Source organism: Helobdella robusta, assembly GCF_000326865.2.
Source record: "Helobdella robusta unplaced genomic scaffold HELROscaffold_12, whole genome shotgun sequence".
NCBI classification, from domain to species: Eukaryota; Metazoa; Annelida; class Clitellata; order Rhynchobdellida; family Glossiphoniidae; genus Helobdella; species Helobdella robusta.
This window is the reverse complement of record NW_008703664.1, coordinates 261,833-281,702: the sequence shown is the minus strand read 5'-3', so window position 1 is coordinate 281,702 and position 19,870 is coordinate 261,833. Positions and strand designations below refer to the sequence as shown.

Below are 19,870 nucleotides of genomic sequence, written 5' to 3'. Positions count from 1 at the left end.
TGTTTAATGCACATTTCTCTTAAATGTTAAAAGTTGAAAAACTTATCAGTTCGCATTTCAAAAAATTATAATTCACAACGTTCCATACTATTATACCTACCAGGAGTGGACAAATTACGGCCCGCAAGGCTTTGTTAGCCAAAAAACAAAAAAAGGTCGTCAGCCAGACATTATGACCAAAAAAGGAGCCACAAATCTTAAAAAGTTCTTTTTCGGGTCTAAAAATTTGCTATTTAAGTACACATGCGGCCCTTTAAAGGTAAAATAGTACCCAATGCGGCCCTTACAGCAAAAAGTTTGACCACCCCTACTATTATACAATAGCAGTTTTGGAGCGAAAATTTCCAAGTTAGTTTCCAAGTTAACAATTTTGTTATTGAATTAAATGGTCCAAATATTGCTGGTCATTTACATGTTGGGGTGGATTTTATAGTAGAAATTAAACACTGTCTTAGCAACAATTTATTAGTGAGATTTTGGTTATAACATCATTTGCTTCATTCAACAAACAAAAAACGGAGTCAAAAATTTAAACGATCTTTTTGCATGAAACCGTTTCAAGTTTTTATAGTAAAATGTCAGTAGGCAAAAAAGCAACAGAAGGTAAAAAATAGAACTGTGTGTTGGAAAATTTGACGGCAAGAAACATGATTTTACTCCAATCAAAAACACATTTGCTTATCTTTAAACATCTTAAATCATTAAGCTGCATCGACTTTATATAACAATGTTTGAATAGAACAAATTAATACGATATTAAATGAAACTGCAAAATAAAAATACAAATCAAACCTTAATTTCTGGTAATTTAAACTTGAATTCACGGTTTTGCTTTATAATATATGTATATATATAATGTTCATATATATATATATATATATATATATATATATATATATATATATATAACAGTCTATTAAAACATTTTTGAAATCAGTAAAATGTTAAACAAATAATGTCATCAGGCATCGATCTAATGTTAGTTTGCAGAAAAAATATTTATTGATGGATAAAGACTGAGAGCAATAAAAAACGTTCTGTGCAATTCCAGCAACAAACCAACTAATTCAAGGACATGACATAAAAAACATTTTAATACTTTTGTTCCTTCTTTCATATTTTATCTTCTCTCTCTCTCTCTCTCTCTCTCTCTCTCTCTCTCTCTCTCTCTCTCTCTCTCTCTCTCTCTCTCTCAGTCTCCAATGTTTAATGTTTCTTTATTAGTTTGCAGAGTTATGCCAAAAAACGACGCTACTCTACCAATAGGAAACATTTTATTTTGTTCCCAATAAAATTAATTGATGTCCCCAGAGATTATTTTAAATTGCACTACTTAATGTTTTTACAGGCTTCTTACAAATGGTTGCTTACAATTATTTTAACTGTTTAAAAAAAACTTGAACTTTAATTAATTAAAAATGAATTATGACTTTATTTATTTATTACGTTATTTAGTTTTTAAATTAAAAAGACAAAAATTATGCCAACTTTTCCAATTAATTGATCTTTAACCTAAAAAAATGTTGACATAATTTGCGTTAATTTTTGACAAACAAGTAAATATCTGTTTTTTAACTTGGTTTAATACCTGTTGATGTTTGTTTGACCTACATACGTCAACTTATAATTATCATACTTAATTAATGTTATAATTAATGAATACGTAATAAAATTAACTATGTTTGGAGTTCCACATAAATTCTCCATGCTCATAATTTGTTTTCAACCAGAAATCTGTTGATGAAGTTGTGTCAATAGTCGAGAGACTACAACTACAACCATTATGTTGTAATGAAATGATGACATTAAATTATAAAAACATCAACAATAATTAATGAACAATGACAAAAGCGATGAAGCAAATAATTGAAATAAAAATAATTTATCTCGCATAAACAGAAATCATTCATAGACAAATGAATCATTGTAAATTATCGGTCCTCTATTTGAGTTACAAAAAATAAATAATTAGAAATTTTTTCATGAGAGGTGATTCACATTTTGCCATTCAAGCAATCTTTATTTGTTTTTCGTGCCCCTAAAAAATGCTTGATAGAAAATGTTTGTTTACATTTGCAAACGAACAAATACCACGTATAGCTGGCAATTAACTTTTCATTGATTTGTAGTTATTCAGTCAATCCATCAAAAATTTATCAGGCATGCTAACAACTAACATATGTCTTTATTTTGGTTTTTAGTAAAAATTGAGAATTTTAAATAATATTTAGATGAATAAAAAATAGAACCACATAGTCTTTTATTGTATTATCAGGTACATCCTCACCCAAGAAAAAGTTATAGTAAAATTTTGCCGCACAATGCTGCAATAACATTCCATATTTTAGCGTCTGTTCGTGTTTCTCTTTGGCCAGACTTCCGTAATTAATGTTTCCAGATCGTTCCCGCAAATTAGGCGGACATGCATGTTTGGCTTGCGTTCAAGTAGAAATGCTGGTGCCCATAGTCTGAAAAGTGGCATTCTTTACTATTTTCTGTTCTACTTTAGATGTTGACCATAATTAAATTGGAGCGATATTTTAATTTTGGATTCATTTATGCGTTGAAAAATTGTTTGTCCGTATTTCTAAGAGTATTTATGCTAAAGAAAAATTTTGACCGTGTATATATATATATAGTTTATGTGGGAAGCTAGTGTTTCATGTTAGATATGACTTTTTTATGCTGCAAAACCGAGAACCTGCTACAAGCATTTCATTAGGTTGACACGTTGTTCGATGCGACAAGGGTTTCAACGGGAGTCATGCTATTTCTTCATTCATCTTCTGCTCTATAGTGCAAACATCTGCTCAATATTTCATGCAAAAATTTTGTTTTTTCCTACAACGTTTTTGCATTATTTACTGAAGAAAATGCACTATGCTAGTGTAAATAACATTTTTTATACATACAGCAACAGCTTGAAAACATCCGTTCAATTTTTCTTCAGATCGGGCTTTTCGGTGCTAAAATTGAAAGTCATAATCGTTAATGTGATCGACAAACATATTTGTACCTCCCTCCCCTTCCAATGGACGCACCTCATTCTCATCTTTGTCACGATGTTCATTTCTTATTTAATGATGTTTCACAAACATGGCTTGTTAAGAAATTTTGGTTGCTTTAAATTGTTTGAAGGTGTTTGTAGGCCAAGCAAAATTTTTCACAACTTATTTCGTGGTATATACAAAAATTAAAACCAAATTAATTATACAAAAAATCTTTATTTATTTTTATACTTTTTTTAAAATTCGATTTTAACAACAAGTGCATGCATGTAAGGTTTTGTTGAGAAATAATTTCCATGGAAGGACATTGGGCGAACTACTAATTACGACATGAAACTCACGGGAGACAACCCACGCTGTTCTTTTTAAAGGAGTTGATAGTTAGCAGAAAAAACGGACATTAGTTTGAGAAGATTAGCCTAATGTAACAAGCAACCAAACAAGTCAATAGATCCAAAAAATTATATTAATGTTTTATTCTGAGCTTAAGCTGACTGAACTGAAAACAAAATTAAAATAACATTAAGAATTGGACCGAATATTTCAGAGACAGCAACAAAAATGTTTGCAATTCATGTTCAAGTGTTGCGTAATTAGATTATTCTGATTAAATTTTATGTTCTTCATAGATTATCATTTTTAATTGATTCATCAATTATGTTTAAAATTTTTTCATTTTTTCAAATCAAAGATGCCTTTTATTAAAAAACTTTTTTTCCAAACTTTTTCTTATTAATGAATGAAATATTTCATTTTTGTATCTCAACTTTTTTTTTAATTTAAAATTTGATATAATAATTCATAAAAATTTTTTTCTCTGAAAAATAGAAGCAAAAATTAAAATCAGACTAATTGGATAAAAACACCAAAAAGCTGATTAAAGTTTATGTCCTTCGGTACAAAAAAAGGTTGCCACAAATTTTTTTATGAACAAATTTAAAAATTATGATCTGTAATGATCTGATACAGTAAAACCTTATACACGGAAACAAGGAAATAACATTTGTGTGTGTGTGTTTATACAATGAAAGCAGAAATATCTCACAGCTACAACTCTTATTTCACTTTGTTAGTTTTAAATGAACCGCACCAATTATGATGAGTCATTTGGATGTTTAGAAAATGGAAATGGATTGTAAACAGGAACGTGAAAACGGAAGAGGACAATACAATTAGAGGTCAGTTGAGTGATACAATGATTGCAAGGGGTGTAGCTGCTTGAAGAGACGCATCATATATACGTCCAGTGGGCCGGTTTCATATCCAACCACCGATATAAATTGCTTGTTTTATTGCCTCTGCAGTTGCATATTTGAATGGATAAATTTGTGGTTTGTTTCAATATTCATTGTAATAAATTGTGTCTCTTTTCCAACGTTTGGCATGGATTTGATGATTTAAAAAAGTATTCAAAACACGTCACATAAATACTTAACAAAACAAAATAACGCATTTAAGTTGAAGTAAAAACAAGTAATAAAAACGTTTGAGAGAAGCAAGTTTAACCTAAACGTCTAATGAAAATATAATGCAAGATTACAAATGGAAACCTGAATAAATGCTAACTATTAATATTACAGAAATAAAAACGAAATGTTAAAAATTTTCTGAATGTGCAATCAAGAATTTAGCGGATGTGATGTGAGACACTTGTGCTTATGCTGATGACCACTAGCTTTCAAAAACTTAATGTACATGCTGCCAGTGCACTCAAGTGCATAACGTTTTTGAGTATGAAAGCGATGGAGAACAGAAATTGTTTTTATTGAAAAATAATGTTGCCAAATCATATCCTAAAAAATTGAATAAAATTCAGAAATTATTTGTTACATTACTAATACTTTTTGAAATCATTTCAAACGAGCATTATTTTTTAATACGATCGATTGTTTTTTAATTTTTCATTAAATAATTCTGTTGAATTTATTGAAAATATTTCATCCTTGTTTGAGGTTCTCTCAAACTTCTACATGTGCTGAACTGAAAACGTTTTTCAACGAACTTTTTAAAAATTTCCGTTCATAATTTCTTTTTCACTTTGTTGTTAAAATTGTGTTTAAAAATATTCCTTTTTTCTAGTAGGAAAATCTACTCAGAAAATTTCTTGGTTATGTTATTATCATCAGAGTTTCTTTTTAATTATTTTGGCCGTAAATGCCCAACTGTCGGCATGTGATGAAACTAGCGTAATGCTATAAATTATTAAGAAATTTTTATCTGCAAAAAAATTTAATTTCTCTAACATGCAGTTAAAAATAATTTTTCATTGAAAATACATCTTACATATCGCTAAAACACGAACAAAAGGATTATTTTAATAACTCAAAGTAACTTATATAAATAGAAGTTTTCAACAATAGCAGAAATAGAATTTTTGTAACTAAAACATCATATATAAATATAAATTGAGGCACATTTTTCTGTTGATGGCAAATTTTTTTGACTTTCATAATAAGTTATTTCATTTCAAAAACATGTAAAACGTTACAAAAAATCTTGCAACACTGCTTATAAGTTTTAAATAGATAGAAATATAAAATTAATGATAAAATTAATCGAGAAAGAAATACAAATAGTAGATACATAAATACATCGGATAGGTACGAACCTGAACCTCAAGGGCATGGTAAGCCACGATGAGAGTAAGCAGGACAAATGTGCTGATTGTTATCAACGACTTCACGGCAGACGAGTAGAACGACTCCTGCATCAACAACAACAACAAAGACTACCATGTTAAATGAATATTTTCAAACCTCTCATACAGAATCATAATGTTGTAGTGAAATTGTAGTGGGTGATAAATAAATACAAGAAAAAAGAAAATATTAATGAACGATAGTAATAAAAGATAGGAGGTTTTTTGTTATTAATGAGGTTTTATGCTGTACTAGTTCAATAAAGACGGACACGAAATATTGCGATGTTAGTTCACAATGACAACAGAGTTTGTGAAATAAATGTTTCTTTTAACGGTTGACTTGTCATTTTCTGCCAATAACTTTTGAATCGTGAAAATATATTTAGCAGCCAGAAAAAATAAATTGTCAATAAATTTAAATGAATTAATGATTTATAAATTTCAAAAGAGATAAAATTTCAAACACATCCACTGCAGTCAAATATCAATCTTGATGCATTTAACATACAACAACAAAATGACTACAAAACATTTCAATCTGCAATTTGAACCAATATTTTCATTCACCACTCTGTTGTCACAACCAAACATTCAATGAAATTATGTTGCCAGTTCACAATACGTCAATGAATCATATCAAGTAGACCTTGGAAGAATTTGTCGGTTAGGAAGCAATGGCATTCCGTGATGGAAGCTGATTGGCAGCGACATCTTCCAGACGTTCATCATCATCAAATTACTCCATAAGTGCATAAGTGGAAACCAACTTTCTTTTCATTAAGGATGTTGACATGTGCTTGTGCAATCCACTTCGAGCAGGCATTTGTTGCTCATCAGTTGTTTGATTAGTGCATAACTCGTTAAAATTGTGTAGCTCATCTTGTCACCATTCTCATCATCATTATCAACAATATCATCATTAACATTGTTTTTATCATTAATTTCTTTTCTTTAATGATTATACCTAATGATTCAAATCAATTAAAATCGCTCATAAGATTAAATTGATACATTAACAGAAAGCTGCTGCAATAAGTCCACGTGTGAATTTGTGTGAACTTGTGCACGTTGTATGCTGCTCGTGCAGAGAGTTATTTTTAAACTTTAGGCTTATTATTTTTCTGGTCGGTTTTAACTTTTTAAAATTTAAAGTGAAGCATTGCAGATTCATCATAAAATATTATTTACGATGATAACGAAGTTGTATGCGATGATTAGGAAGATGTTGCAGACGATGTTGCGACTTATTACTATTCATAATCAACATCATTATCCACGAAATGAGAACAATTTTTAGAACTAACAAGTCTTTCAATACTTTTTATTTTCTTCCAACCCTCTGTGACAACAACAACATTTGAAATTTTTCCATTTTATTATCAGCCGTTCGGACAGAACGTACTTTGACATTAATATTGCAACTATTAAAATATCGTTAAAATCATCATCTCTATTTCCATCCCATCATCCTCTCCATCACCATTACATCAATACTTACAGTATCTTCATCATCATCACGTCATTACTTCATATACAATATCACACATGCACAACACACACACAAACACACACACACAACATCATTATCTCATCGTTATATAAAAATTCTTCCTCACCAATGCCATCATCATAAAATCATATCCAGCCAGCGTTTCATCATCTCGGTTTGGAATGTTTGAAATAAATGTTTCAGATTACTATGTCATGTTATCATATTTTGGAATGTAGAATCGGAACGTTGAGTGGAGCCATGGAGACGGCAGAATTCTCAAGTGCCTCGTACAACGCAGGCCTCCTTCGGTACCTTTCTATGTTGGGTAGGTCCATGTATGAATGAGTCTAGTAAGTTTTTTTTTTTATTTATAAAAATCCATGTTGATACAAGGTGAGTTTGTTCCGAGATTCAACAATTAAAACATGAATAACATTTATTTTAGGTTTCCAGGTGACTATGGGACATATATTAACGTGGAAACTTATGTATAAATTAACAAATTCTTAACAAGAATCAAGAATGTTTATATTAAAAAATTAATGGAAAAAATCTGGTTAGTTATTAATTTTAACTAAATTTAATAGGTATTTATAATAACTTTCAGCACTTTTTTCAAATTATCAGATAAAAAAAAGTTTTAATTCATTTAAACCGATTTTGAAAAAAACTATAATTAATATTAACAGTGGGAATTTAATATTTGCAAGCTGAGTTCTCTGATGTGACACCGTGTTCTTTTGCTCGCCAGGCAAGATGTCTAGTTTATTTACTATGGAACTGTACGCACGTGACATTCAAAGGATTATATTTAACATAATGTATTGAAAAACATACGGTTCATTTTGATATGTAGTTATATACTGTATACATATGCATATATTATATATATATATATGTATATATATATATATATATTATATATCTATATATATATATTTGCAAATTTACTACTATCTATATCACTACCTTTAATGAAATAATGTCAATGGTTGTGAATTTTTAAAAAAACCAAATCACGAAAAAAAGAAGGACCATTTTTTTCTAACAGATCATTCACAAAGAGGGCAACATTTAATAGCCAGCAGTTATTTGCTGAAATAAAACTGAACTCAATTTTTTAAATAACAAATTTACTAAACTATTTAGAATAAAAGCAAGCTACGATTCGCATTGTTCTTTTTGATTGAAAATATTTCTCCCCCATATCACTAAATTTGGCTTATCAGCATTATTATTACATTACTAATCTCAAGGACAGCATATCACATTACGGCAAGACAATGAAACAAGTTTAAAACTTGTCTGCCAATGAAGGTAGGAGACGTAGACGAGGATATAAATTAATTAGATGTTCAAACAGTTCACCAACCGAGCAGACCACGCCTTGCTCTTAATTATTCTTACTATAAATGATTTTCTCAAATCTCATCAACTCAACCTAAGCAGGCTTATGAACGAACACAACACACACACGCGTGCGCACACACTCACACAAACACACGCAAACACAAACAAACACACATATATACAGAAATTCATACACGCCACACACACACCAAACACATACACAAACACACATTTCTAAGTAAAAAAATAAGAGGAGTCCAGGCAAGTCACATCCAAAATGGTCCATATTGGCAAACATGATGACATCGTCCTACTGATTCATCCCTACACTTTCATATTTTCTAAGAACTTTCCCAAGCCAATCAAAAATATCAAGGATTCGCCACAGAATAAAGCCAGGTTGATGGCAGCAAAATGGGCCAAGAGCAATCCAAAATATCGCCTGTGGTACAAGACTAGACGCTGCGTCCTTCAGATTGAGTTTGGGTTTGAGGCTTGTTTTTGATTTCTTGAGAATGTTGCCAAATGTCTTTCTGTACGAGACCCAAAATCTAACATTTTTAACCATGTTTTAAACCATGGGCTCATACCAACACACATGCACAAAAAGAAACACATGCACAAATACAAAATATCGCATACAGGCGGACACACAGGCGGACACATTTATTGAATTTTTCTTAAAAATAACGTGATTTAAAAAATACGTTAGTTATTTAGTGAAAATTGTTATAAATGTAACCTGAGTAGATAGTACACAAAGTTCACTAAGTACATTTGAGCTATTGTATTGAAAAAATCTATAGAGGGGTTCACTTGATTTGCAACATTACATCAAGGAAATAGCAACGCCTTTGAAATTAACTCACTGGAAGTCCAGTACAAATACCGCAACATCATTTAATACATAACAAAGCAATGCAATACAATGCAATACAATACTATGCAATACAATACAATACAATACAATAAAATACAATACAATACAATACAGTACAGTACAATACTATACAATACCATACAATGCTATGCTATGCAACACAATACAATACAAAATAAAACAGTACAACGCAATACAATACAACACAACACAATACATAACAACACAATTTACAATACAATACAATACAATACAATAAAAAGTGACTCAAAGTACGATGAATATGATAATATTTACACGTTTTTTTACATGATGTACTCTACTGTGTAGAGGTGTAAATAAAACATTTTATGATTGTGTAAAAAAAAATAATCGATACCCTAAAACCAGGGATGAATAAAAATTTAGATGGAAAGTTTAAAAACGTGGAACCATGTGACATTTACTGGCGGTTTCATATACGAACGAACAGTGATTTATCTCTATTTCATACTTGCCTCTCAGTTCACAACTACATGAAACCACATTCACTGGATAGCATTATGAAACAAGTTGGATGACATTTCAATTTAATTTTGGAAGCCTTTAAACGGAAGAAATGCCTAAATGCAAAAGTTTAATAAAGCTTAGCGCTTAGAAAATAAAGTAAGAACTTTTTTCATGTTATACATTATATTCTGCCAGATAACAAGGAATATTTTCATAATGTAAAAGTTAAAACGAAACCATAAAAGTGTTAAACAATAATGAGCAGGATTATAAAAATTTTTGAAAATTCTAAATTATTTTTAAAAATTTAAGAATTTATTTTCCAAATGATGCACATATGTTTTAATAAAAACCTCTGACCATTTTTACATATGGAAAAGCAGGTAGGCAGAACACAATATTTGAGAAGGAGAGGTTGCTTAATGAACGCATTAACAAAGCAAACATTTGCTAACCCTCGCCTATATTTCAAACTCTGATAAAAAGTTGGATATTTTTACAGAGCGGCTTTTAGTGCATTTGACATTTTTTATCCAAACTTTGTAATTTGTGTTATGGACTCAGTACAGTCCTGCCCATTTAATGATCATCATCACGACTATCATCATCTTCATCATTATAATCAACATCATCATCATTATTTTCACCATCGTCATCATCACCATCATCCTTATCATTACCATAATCATTGAATCTGGTGCTATTTTTCAAATATATTATGACTGGTTACAAATAAAATACTGTTGGTGAAGTTTAAGTAAGTGAAGAAGTATATAGAAACAAAAAAGTAAAAATTCAGAACAAAAATTTTTCACAAATTCTGTATAAAAATAAAATAAGAATTCTTTGGGAGTGATAATTGAAAATAATTGCACACCATCAAAACAAAAATTCCGACATTCAGAGCAAAAAATTGAGTAAGTGCATGTTGCTAATTCGAGCAGGGTTATGAAAAAACAAACAAAAAATGGTATGAAATCAAATGAGTTCATCATGGATACAAACATCTTTTTTCAATTATAAAAGTATTTATTCTTCATTCTGGTTCATCGCAGATAATTTAATCAACCTCAATTGTATATATTTATACATCATGCTAACTTAACAAAGCAAACGTTTGAGGCAGACAAATTGCGAAAAGAGAAGTTCTTCATTGATTGACGCTTAATTATTCTCCTTTTCTTTATTTTTTTATTCTTTTATTTTTGGTTTTCTTTCTCACATTTTCTCTCGTTCGCTATTTCACACAAAATGATATAAAAAATGATTGCGTAATAAATTCAAAGTTTTTAAAAAATGTGTCGAAAATTTTGTCAATATGTTAAAGATTCAAAGGCAGAGGCGTCCAAATAGACGCCTGTTGCTATTATTGATACCTTCATCATCATTTGACCATCCGTTATAACATTATCATTTTAAAATAATTTGAGTACGAGTATTAAATTTGATTATTAACAGTTGAAATGATTGCGTTGCTGTGATTAATATTCTCAAGTAGAACATTATAAAACATGTAAGTTTCAAACTGCCACCAAATACCATACTAATAACCAAACAATCGAGAAATGAGTAAGAAGACGCCGTAACAAAACAAAAACAAATTGAAACGAGACATCAGCCAACTAACCACACAACAGCAACTATGAACAGCTTTATAGATAACAAACTTTCAGCCACACAAACAAACCATAAAAACAAAAAGTCATCAGCAACAAATTGTCAGCACTATGAATTTAGAAGCATATTAGCACCACAAAGTTAAGAACATGATGGCAAAAAGAACAAGCCGCCAACGTCGGCGTAAGCTTAAATTATTGAAAACATCAGCACTGCTCTCGTACAAGGTTGAATATCGATGCAAAGTGGCAAGCAAGAAGCGCTGGGAACGTGTCATTCGCAACTCTAACACGCCAAATATCAAACAAGTTTGAAACAAACACGACAACAAGTGTAAAAATATTGAAACAAATGCACTCTAAACAAACAAATAAATGTAGGTACGTTTAAATATATCCAAAAGCAAACAAATCGTATTATTAAATAAAAACAAATTATAATTACAAATTCAACAAATATAGCTAACATAAATTTATTACATGCTAACATAACAACACACACCAAAATATCAACATAAAAAAATGCAAGAGTGCATGACGAAAAAGCTGACGAAAAAGTTCAAATGAACCTTGCAAATAAAATCAAACGGAAAGAAGCATCTGAAGCAAATCTGCGTCAGAATATCTGCAAGGAATACAACAGAAAAGGAATTTCGTCTTCAAAGACCACTCAACAGAGATCGTTATTATTTCATTATTTTCAAAGAATCGCACCCTGACTGAAGTACAAATTATTATTTTGCATTGCATATCTCAACGTATCAACGTATCATCCTCCTCATTCCTCATTCCATGCAGAGCCAGTTATCTGAAAGCTGCTCTCATTTCAGTTCTCTCTCTTGCATACCAGACCACCTGCATCTTGTACTCGTTCATAACGTTCTATTAAACCTTATCTTTCATAAATCTTCATATCTCGCTGTTAAATGAGCAATTTGGTTTAGAATATAGTCATTATATTATTTCTATCTTACTGTTTATATCATATTCATTATAGCAAAACATTTTTACTGTATTGTGGCAAAAAAAATAACAAACACATTTGCATTTCATTAAATCATTGTTCATCAAATCAAACCATCACAGTACGTTAGAACATAATTTTGCATCACAACACAGGCAGATATTTGAGAGTATTTCTTACAAATTTTTACAAACATTTTTCAGAAATGTTGGCACATGCAATTGTTATTTCGTGCAGAGTACATGGTTTGGGTGTTGTGATTCATTGACGAGGGTGTACCAACTGCTCCCATCAAATGGAAAGCTTATTTTAGCGCCTCGTAAAACAATTTCTCGTTTTTTGTTCTTAATTAATTTTCTCATCAGCTGCTACTAGAACGGTGACATCCAGACTTGAGAGTAATTTGTTGCTTGCCCTGATGAAAAAATTGTAACAACAAGCTGCTCCTTAACTGAAAATATGTAATCAGGATTGAGAATCCATTCTAGAGATTTGTATCAGTTTGAATTATAAGTTTTGCGAAAGAAGAGCATGCAAATGAAATCATTAGCAAAGAGCTAGGTGAAATAATTTCAACATGGGTACGAGTATTTTTCTAAAAAGATTCGCAAATTGAAAATTGAACGAGATGGCGAAAATTATGTGAACGTTTATGGCCGTATTAATGACGATAATGATAATGATGACAACGACGGTGATGATGACGACGACGAGATGATGATGATAATGATGCTGACGACGACGATGAAAATTTATAATATTATAATCTGAAAAAAAGGTCTGTGCGAGAAATACAAATTAACGATCAAAATAAAAGTAAATAAAAAGCAATAAAATAAAATTTGTAAAAATAAAAACGAGTATGAATGAAAGAAAAAAATTTGCAAAGGAAGAAGATAAAGAGGAAGAGGATTGAAGATTTAGGAGGGGACTGTACACGAGCGTTTCAGGGATTTTCATGGATTTTTTGCTCGATATTCTCTCAGTGATTTTTTCATTAAATTTTAAACATATAAATACGCAATCACGTACTGACGATGCGTAGAGTGCTGTGCGTACGTCCAGTGTACATTCATTTTTTTTAAAGTTTAAAGTGCTGGTGAGTATTTGCGAATTTAACAGTTTACTTTGCCTTATAGAAAGTGGGAGAGTCTTCGCACGCTGGCTGCACGCACGCAAGATAATCACGCGAGTAATAAAGAAATGAAAGAAAATGAGTTGGAAGTTATTGCTTGCTGGGAGAGGGCTGAATAATGTCAGAATGCATAAAAAGCATTTTCATCATCGTTAAGCACTTAAATATGAATAGATAAGAATTATTCCTCTCTACAACAACATTACGAGTAAATGGGTAGTCTATCGGTGACGTCGTTCTCTTTTTCAATATAACGATGATGAAGGATGTTGATGATAAAGGATGTCAACTACTGCTTCATTGTGCGTGCAACTTAATGGCTCTCCTCGTCTCAAGTATCCGCTGAGTTATAGCATTTTTAATTGTAAATGTGGTATATTCCAATTTCGTTTCTGAATATGATGAATTCCATCAAATACTTGTTGTATTCAAAAACATTTCTGTAACATTAGTTTTTGAATAACATTATTTTTCAAATACAAATAGTGACACTGTTTGAGTATGGAGAGGCATCCAATAATGATGATGTCATCCCAGATTCCCAGCCTACAATCAAGTTACTAATTCTCTCTCTCTCTCTCTCTCTCTCTCTGTCTTTCTCTCTTTCTCTCTCTCTCTCTCTCTCTCTCTCTCTCTCTCTCTCTCTCTCTCATCTCTTCTCACCACCTCACTGCCATCAACCAGTCCAGTTGCTTTCCAGCTGCCCACCTACTTACAGTCCTACACGGGCAAACGACCAAATAAATTTAATCAGCAGACATTCTCCTCTCTGATCTACAGTTGCATTCGCAGCGTGCTTGCCAGCCATAAAGTGGCTAACGTAGTTCTCCCGTCTGCCGAGACAACCGCAACCAACCTTTCGTAATATGTATTATTATTATTATTATTATTGTTGTTGTTGTTGTTGTTATTGTTGTTGTTGTTAATATAAAGCAATAAAGCCGGCCGGCGAGATAAAATTTAAAACATCCATAATAATAATTAATTTGAATAATAACGTGAATCTTACGAACAAACATGTGTCTTTGACCTCATTATAATATTTGACCATACCAGTGACCTTGCAGTATTTTGAGCTGCAGTATTAAGAGAATTAGGCAATGAATCAAAAAATACGCAGGATGGAATGGCCTCTTTATGACGTCATTGTACGAAATTTCAAGTTGTTATTCTGCATCAGGACGGATGATATTGGCGCGAAATTTTAAAAAGAAAATTTTCTTCTAGTCAAGTTTATATTTCATCTGCAAGAATTAAAATATGAATAATTGAAATGTTTTCTTCAGTTGCGGTCTCCATCGGTTGATTGTTGAGTTGGAGGTGTTGCGCTAGCTGTTGTTGTTTGTTTCTGTTGTTGATCATTCATTTGCTGTCTTTTGTTGTTTGGTGGTTGTGTAGCTCTTTAGTTTGGTTATTTTTAGATGCTTGTTTCACGATTTTTCTTTATGTAGTCCACAAGTTTCATAGAAAGATTATGAATATATTTATGAAGTAATTTTTTTCTTTGTTTATGGAAGTTTGTTGGTGAATGTATTTATTTTGTTTTTATTTTGCAGCTCTGACATAGGTAGAACTTTCTTGCTTAAAAAACATTCTATATATGATTTTCGTGCTACAAAGCTGTGCTATTTATACCGCGCAATAATTTCCTATATACAGCACGCATGGCGTATGATAGTTTCTGAGTTTGGGACAGACAGCATTCAAACCAAGTCATGGCGTACTAATCGCGCAAAATATGGAGCTTCTATCGTCTGAGCTAACACGCTGACCTTCCGAGTTTATTAACACATTATAAATAAGTTATCGGCGTTTGAGAAATTTGGTTTTCAGAAAAATTTTGACGTTTGAAAGAACCAAATTTAATTTTCCCTGATAACCTTTTCTAATACTGAGCAAGAATTAGAAGTTGACAGAGTAAATTTTTAAAAGATAGATTCTTAATGAATAAAACCATTTGCTATGGCGATATTCAATCACCCAAATCATTGAAAGTACAAAGTCTATCCATGCTGGACATTTTGTCTGATACTTTCTGAACATTATTCGATAAATTAATTAATTCCTTCATCCATTCATTCCTTTATTTTTTCCTTCATTTATTCATTCCTTTTTTCATTCGTTCGTTCGTTCGTTCATTCATTCATTCATTCAGCAATTCATTCTTTAATTCATTTTCACTTGTTCATATTCATACGGAAACACGAGATCAGCATTGAGACGTGTAGAACATTTGAGACTTGCAGAAGAGCAGGTATGTTGGAAATAAATAATGAAGTCTCGAATGAAGTTGCTCCGCTCAAACCATCCAAATGCATTCACAGGTATTAAACATTTGCTGCTACACTCAACAACGCTTCCATCTTATATGGTGAGCAAATTTTTTCAACACTACATAAAAGTGCACCAACACTGTGTATGTAATATTCTTTTGAACGTATACATATGTATATATACATCTACATATAACTTTAAGTTTAATAACTTGTATGTATTCTGTTTGCAGTGCACTTATAAATCTTAAAACGTAGTTATTAAATATCAAAGAGATCAGTATTATAAACATTTGCACTGTAACGTACTGCATTTCTTATATATGCTAATCATAATCATTTGTGGGTTTCGTGGCCGAGTGATTAGCGTGTCAGTCTACCACTCTCACGGCATGAAGAACATAATTAAAAAAGGATATTTAGATAATATATCTGTAACATTGTAAGTGGTTTTTCGTATGTCAGAGCTGCAATAATAAAGACTAAGCTGATGTCGAAGTTATTTGTTAAGTTTTATAAACTGATCAAACTTCATCTATTATGACGTAATAATATCAAATTCTAAAACAAGACATGAACTTGCATCACCAACTTCACAAACCTTGTTGTAGACCTTAGCCATGCACATCTCAGTCTCGATGACCATTATGCCTGTGCCAAGAATGCCAAACACCAAAGCATAATCCGACACTCGTTTCCTTCGTTCGAAGATCATTTTCCTCTTTCCTAACCTGTAGCCGACGTTATTTTTAGACAAAGAGCCAACCGTCGATCTGGTGGCTGTGGTCGTCGTAAGTGTCGCCGTCGTTTGTGGCGTTGTGGCGTTAGCCAAACAAAAGGAAGGTGGCGAAGATGATGAGGACAAACGTTCGGACTGTCGGTCGAGTAGCGTTGATGTGTTCAATGTTTTATCAAGGCTGACGGAGAGGCTGGTTGTTGTCGTTGTTGTGATGCTGTTTGGGATGGTCTTCAAATCTTTCTGGTGTTCCATCACAGTTGGCTGGTATTGAACTGAAGCCCGGGTACGCAAGGGGTTGAATGGTCGGATGGCCCCATTCACCTTTTTGTACGAGAATTGTTTTATTAACTAACACATCTATATATTTGGAGATAATTTTATTAAAATAATAATAGCAATCGTTAGAATAAAATCTGTATTAAAATTGGTCGTTTGTTTTAAACGCACTAAAAACTAAACAAACACAATCATGATAACATTCAAATAGTTGGAATTTTTCTTATTAATCAGATGTCTTGCACGTGCATGCGATGTCTACTAATTCTATTACAAATAATTATTGTATGGTTATTTACAACAATTAGAAATAATTGGAGAATGATTGATCAATTACTTTTTAATAAATACTCTATTAATGGCAAACCAACAAGCAGGAATCGATTTGTTTTAATTTACAATCGGTCAATATCTTTTAAAGCCGGTCTATTTTGTCAATGGATTGATACGACTTGAGATTTGCCATTCAAAAATAATAACAAGTTTGAGTGTCGTGAATACTGAATACATTTAAATATATTTAAAAAATTTCTTGCCAATAAGTTTTTGAGTCGATCAAATTTGAACAAAACTTCATATCCTTCGATGAATGCCGATGTTGAAACTAAGGTGCGTGCTTATTGTTTGGGATGCAGTTTCTGGGTCGGATGTATGAAATTAATGATTTTCAACTATTTTCCGTAAGAAAAGCGTGATTAAGTGACAGTGTATGAGAAGATGTGTGTGGCGTTGTATGTGACGATTTGTGTGATACGTGGTTGTATATTTGAAAGAATTGCACGGGCAGGACAATAAAAGCATTAGAAGCAAGCGATATGAATGCAAGCAGACTACATTTGTCCAACGATGCTTCATTCAAGAAAACATTCCCTTTCAAAAGGTGGGTTTTGTTTTTAAATCACCAAATCAACATTTTCAATACTTTTTGCAAACTCAATTTAGTAAATTAAAAAACAAGGTTTGTTCATTGAATAAATTAAATAACGTTTCATCTGCAGCTTTTCAACTCGGTCAATTGTTTTGACTTTTTAACAATTTTTCAAACTGCCTTAAAATTAAAAGAAATCATTTGAAATTATTTTAATGTATCTTTGATGTGTGTTGGCACCAAAATTTTGCATGGACTGAGTTTTCTGCAGCCACATTACCAATCAGACCGAGGGAAACAATTTTTGCTTGCCAATGACGAGGAGATTTTCGTTTTATATTATTAATATGATTTTTTCATAGAATCGTTTGTTACAAGTTTCAAGAAATAACTAACTCTTTCTATGTTGAGACTTTCCGGCAACCCGCACTCCTACCAATCAGCAAGAAAGAAATATTAGAGAAAAACAATTCCAACTGCCCAATTTACAGCACAATTTTTTAAAAGTTGACAATACTAACTCTCGGCAATTAAGAACAACTCTCGAGTTCATCCTGACACAGGCCGCGAGCATGGAATGTTTGCATTATTTGGTCATGGAAATGCCAACATTTTCTATGTACTTGAATGGGCAGAATGGTTTTCATTATGTATTAGAGAACTAGCACCGTAAATTGATTTTTATTGGAATGTGGCGCTAATATAATGAATTAGGCTGGTAGTTTCTTACTAGATTCATGTAGTACTCAATTCTCTAAACATGAAAACGTATAATTTTGTAATGGAAATCCCGACATTTTTATATATAGTATCTTGAATCGACAGAAATGAAATCGATATAAACATGCACTATCGTTTCATTATTTTCCGGATTATGGTTCTGATATAGTGAATAAGATGGTAGTTTTTACTAAATTTATGTAGCACTCATCTTCTAAAGACCAGCCACAAAAAAATCAAAATAGTTGTTTTTATTTGAACTCATTTGATTATAAAATTTATGCAAGACATTGTCAAGTTATTTGTTATGCAGTCAGTCATCAGTCGAGGCGTATAGATTGGTGGACTTTACGATGTTTGATAAAAAGAAGACCAAGTTGTCGAGGATAACATGAAAGCAGAGTTGGGACAGATGATGAAAAATTGTTAACATAAACAAATATGTATATGATCCATATAATATTTACGATAATTAATGTAAAACTGTTTCAAATTGCTTAATGAAGCAAGACTCAAGCAGATTTCAAAATCATTCATAAGCTGGGTGGAAGAGTCTGACGCAAAATGAGCGCATCATAAATTTTTATTTTGTCTACCAATGAATTTAACCAAAAATGAAATAAAAATAAGTTCACCTTTGAACAACAATTAAGTGCTTTCATGCACATGACAAACTTGATTAGCAAAAAATTGAATAAATTTGATTCTCAAATCACTCGTTAAAAATTCATTTGTTTAATATGTAGTTTAATGCATGGCTGTTTATTTGTTTGTTGGCTTTGCACAAATCAGTTTGCAAATTGACAATCTCGAGGACGAACGAAATGTAATTTGGAAAGCATTTCTTTATTACATTCCGGCACTAATTGCAATAGTTTTAAAACAGTGATTCAGTCAAAGTGTGCAAAGTTTTGAAGTAATAAAATAAATCTACTGCGTACCGGCTTTGAAAATTTGCAAGATTTCATGAAATATTCCAAATGATGTTCGAATAGGTTTTGACTGAAGTAAACTATTTTATTTAATGACATGATATTAACTTGTTCCATAGAACTCAGTATTTCAAAAACTCACCTAAATTATGCCCCGATTGGATACACCTGCCTCACGCCGTTTGCCGCGCTCAATTTTAAAATAATTTCATAAAATATTTAATACGATTAAATAACGAAAAGTTTAAAACGTATTTTTTGATTTTCAAAGCTTACTTGATTACAGTCCATTTGCCTAAATGAGATTAAAAAAACATTTAAAAAACATTTTAAAAAGTGTAACATGAAATGAAAAAACTGTCAAAAATAATTTGTTGCAAGCCAGCCAAAATTTTTTAAAGAAGTTAAAAGCCAAATTTTTGCAAAGACGCAAATTTACGTTCAGAAATCAGCAATAAATCATTCTAAAAATAACTGCCGAGTTACA

General features: G+C 31.5%; 1 protein-coding gene across 1 annotated transcript in view; it reads right to left on the bottom strand.

Moving 5' to 3' along the window:
* Positions 1-16,611, bottom strand: part of HELRODRAFT_119254 (hypothetical protein) — a gene marked incomplete at both ends in the record, with an annotated part of 34,760 nt that extends 18,149 nt beyond the window's left edge. The window contains 2 exons of the mRNA XM_009013413.1: positions 5,617-5,712; positions 16,450-16,611. Of these exons, the coding sequence (XP_009011661.1) occupies positions 5,617-5,712; positions 16,450-16,611 (258 nt within the window). The remainder of the gene's footprint in view (positions 1-5,616; positions 5,713-16,449) is intronic.
* Positions 16,612-19,870: the final 3,259 nt, after the last annotated feature.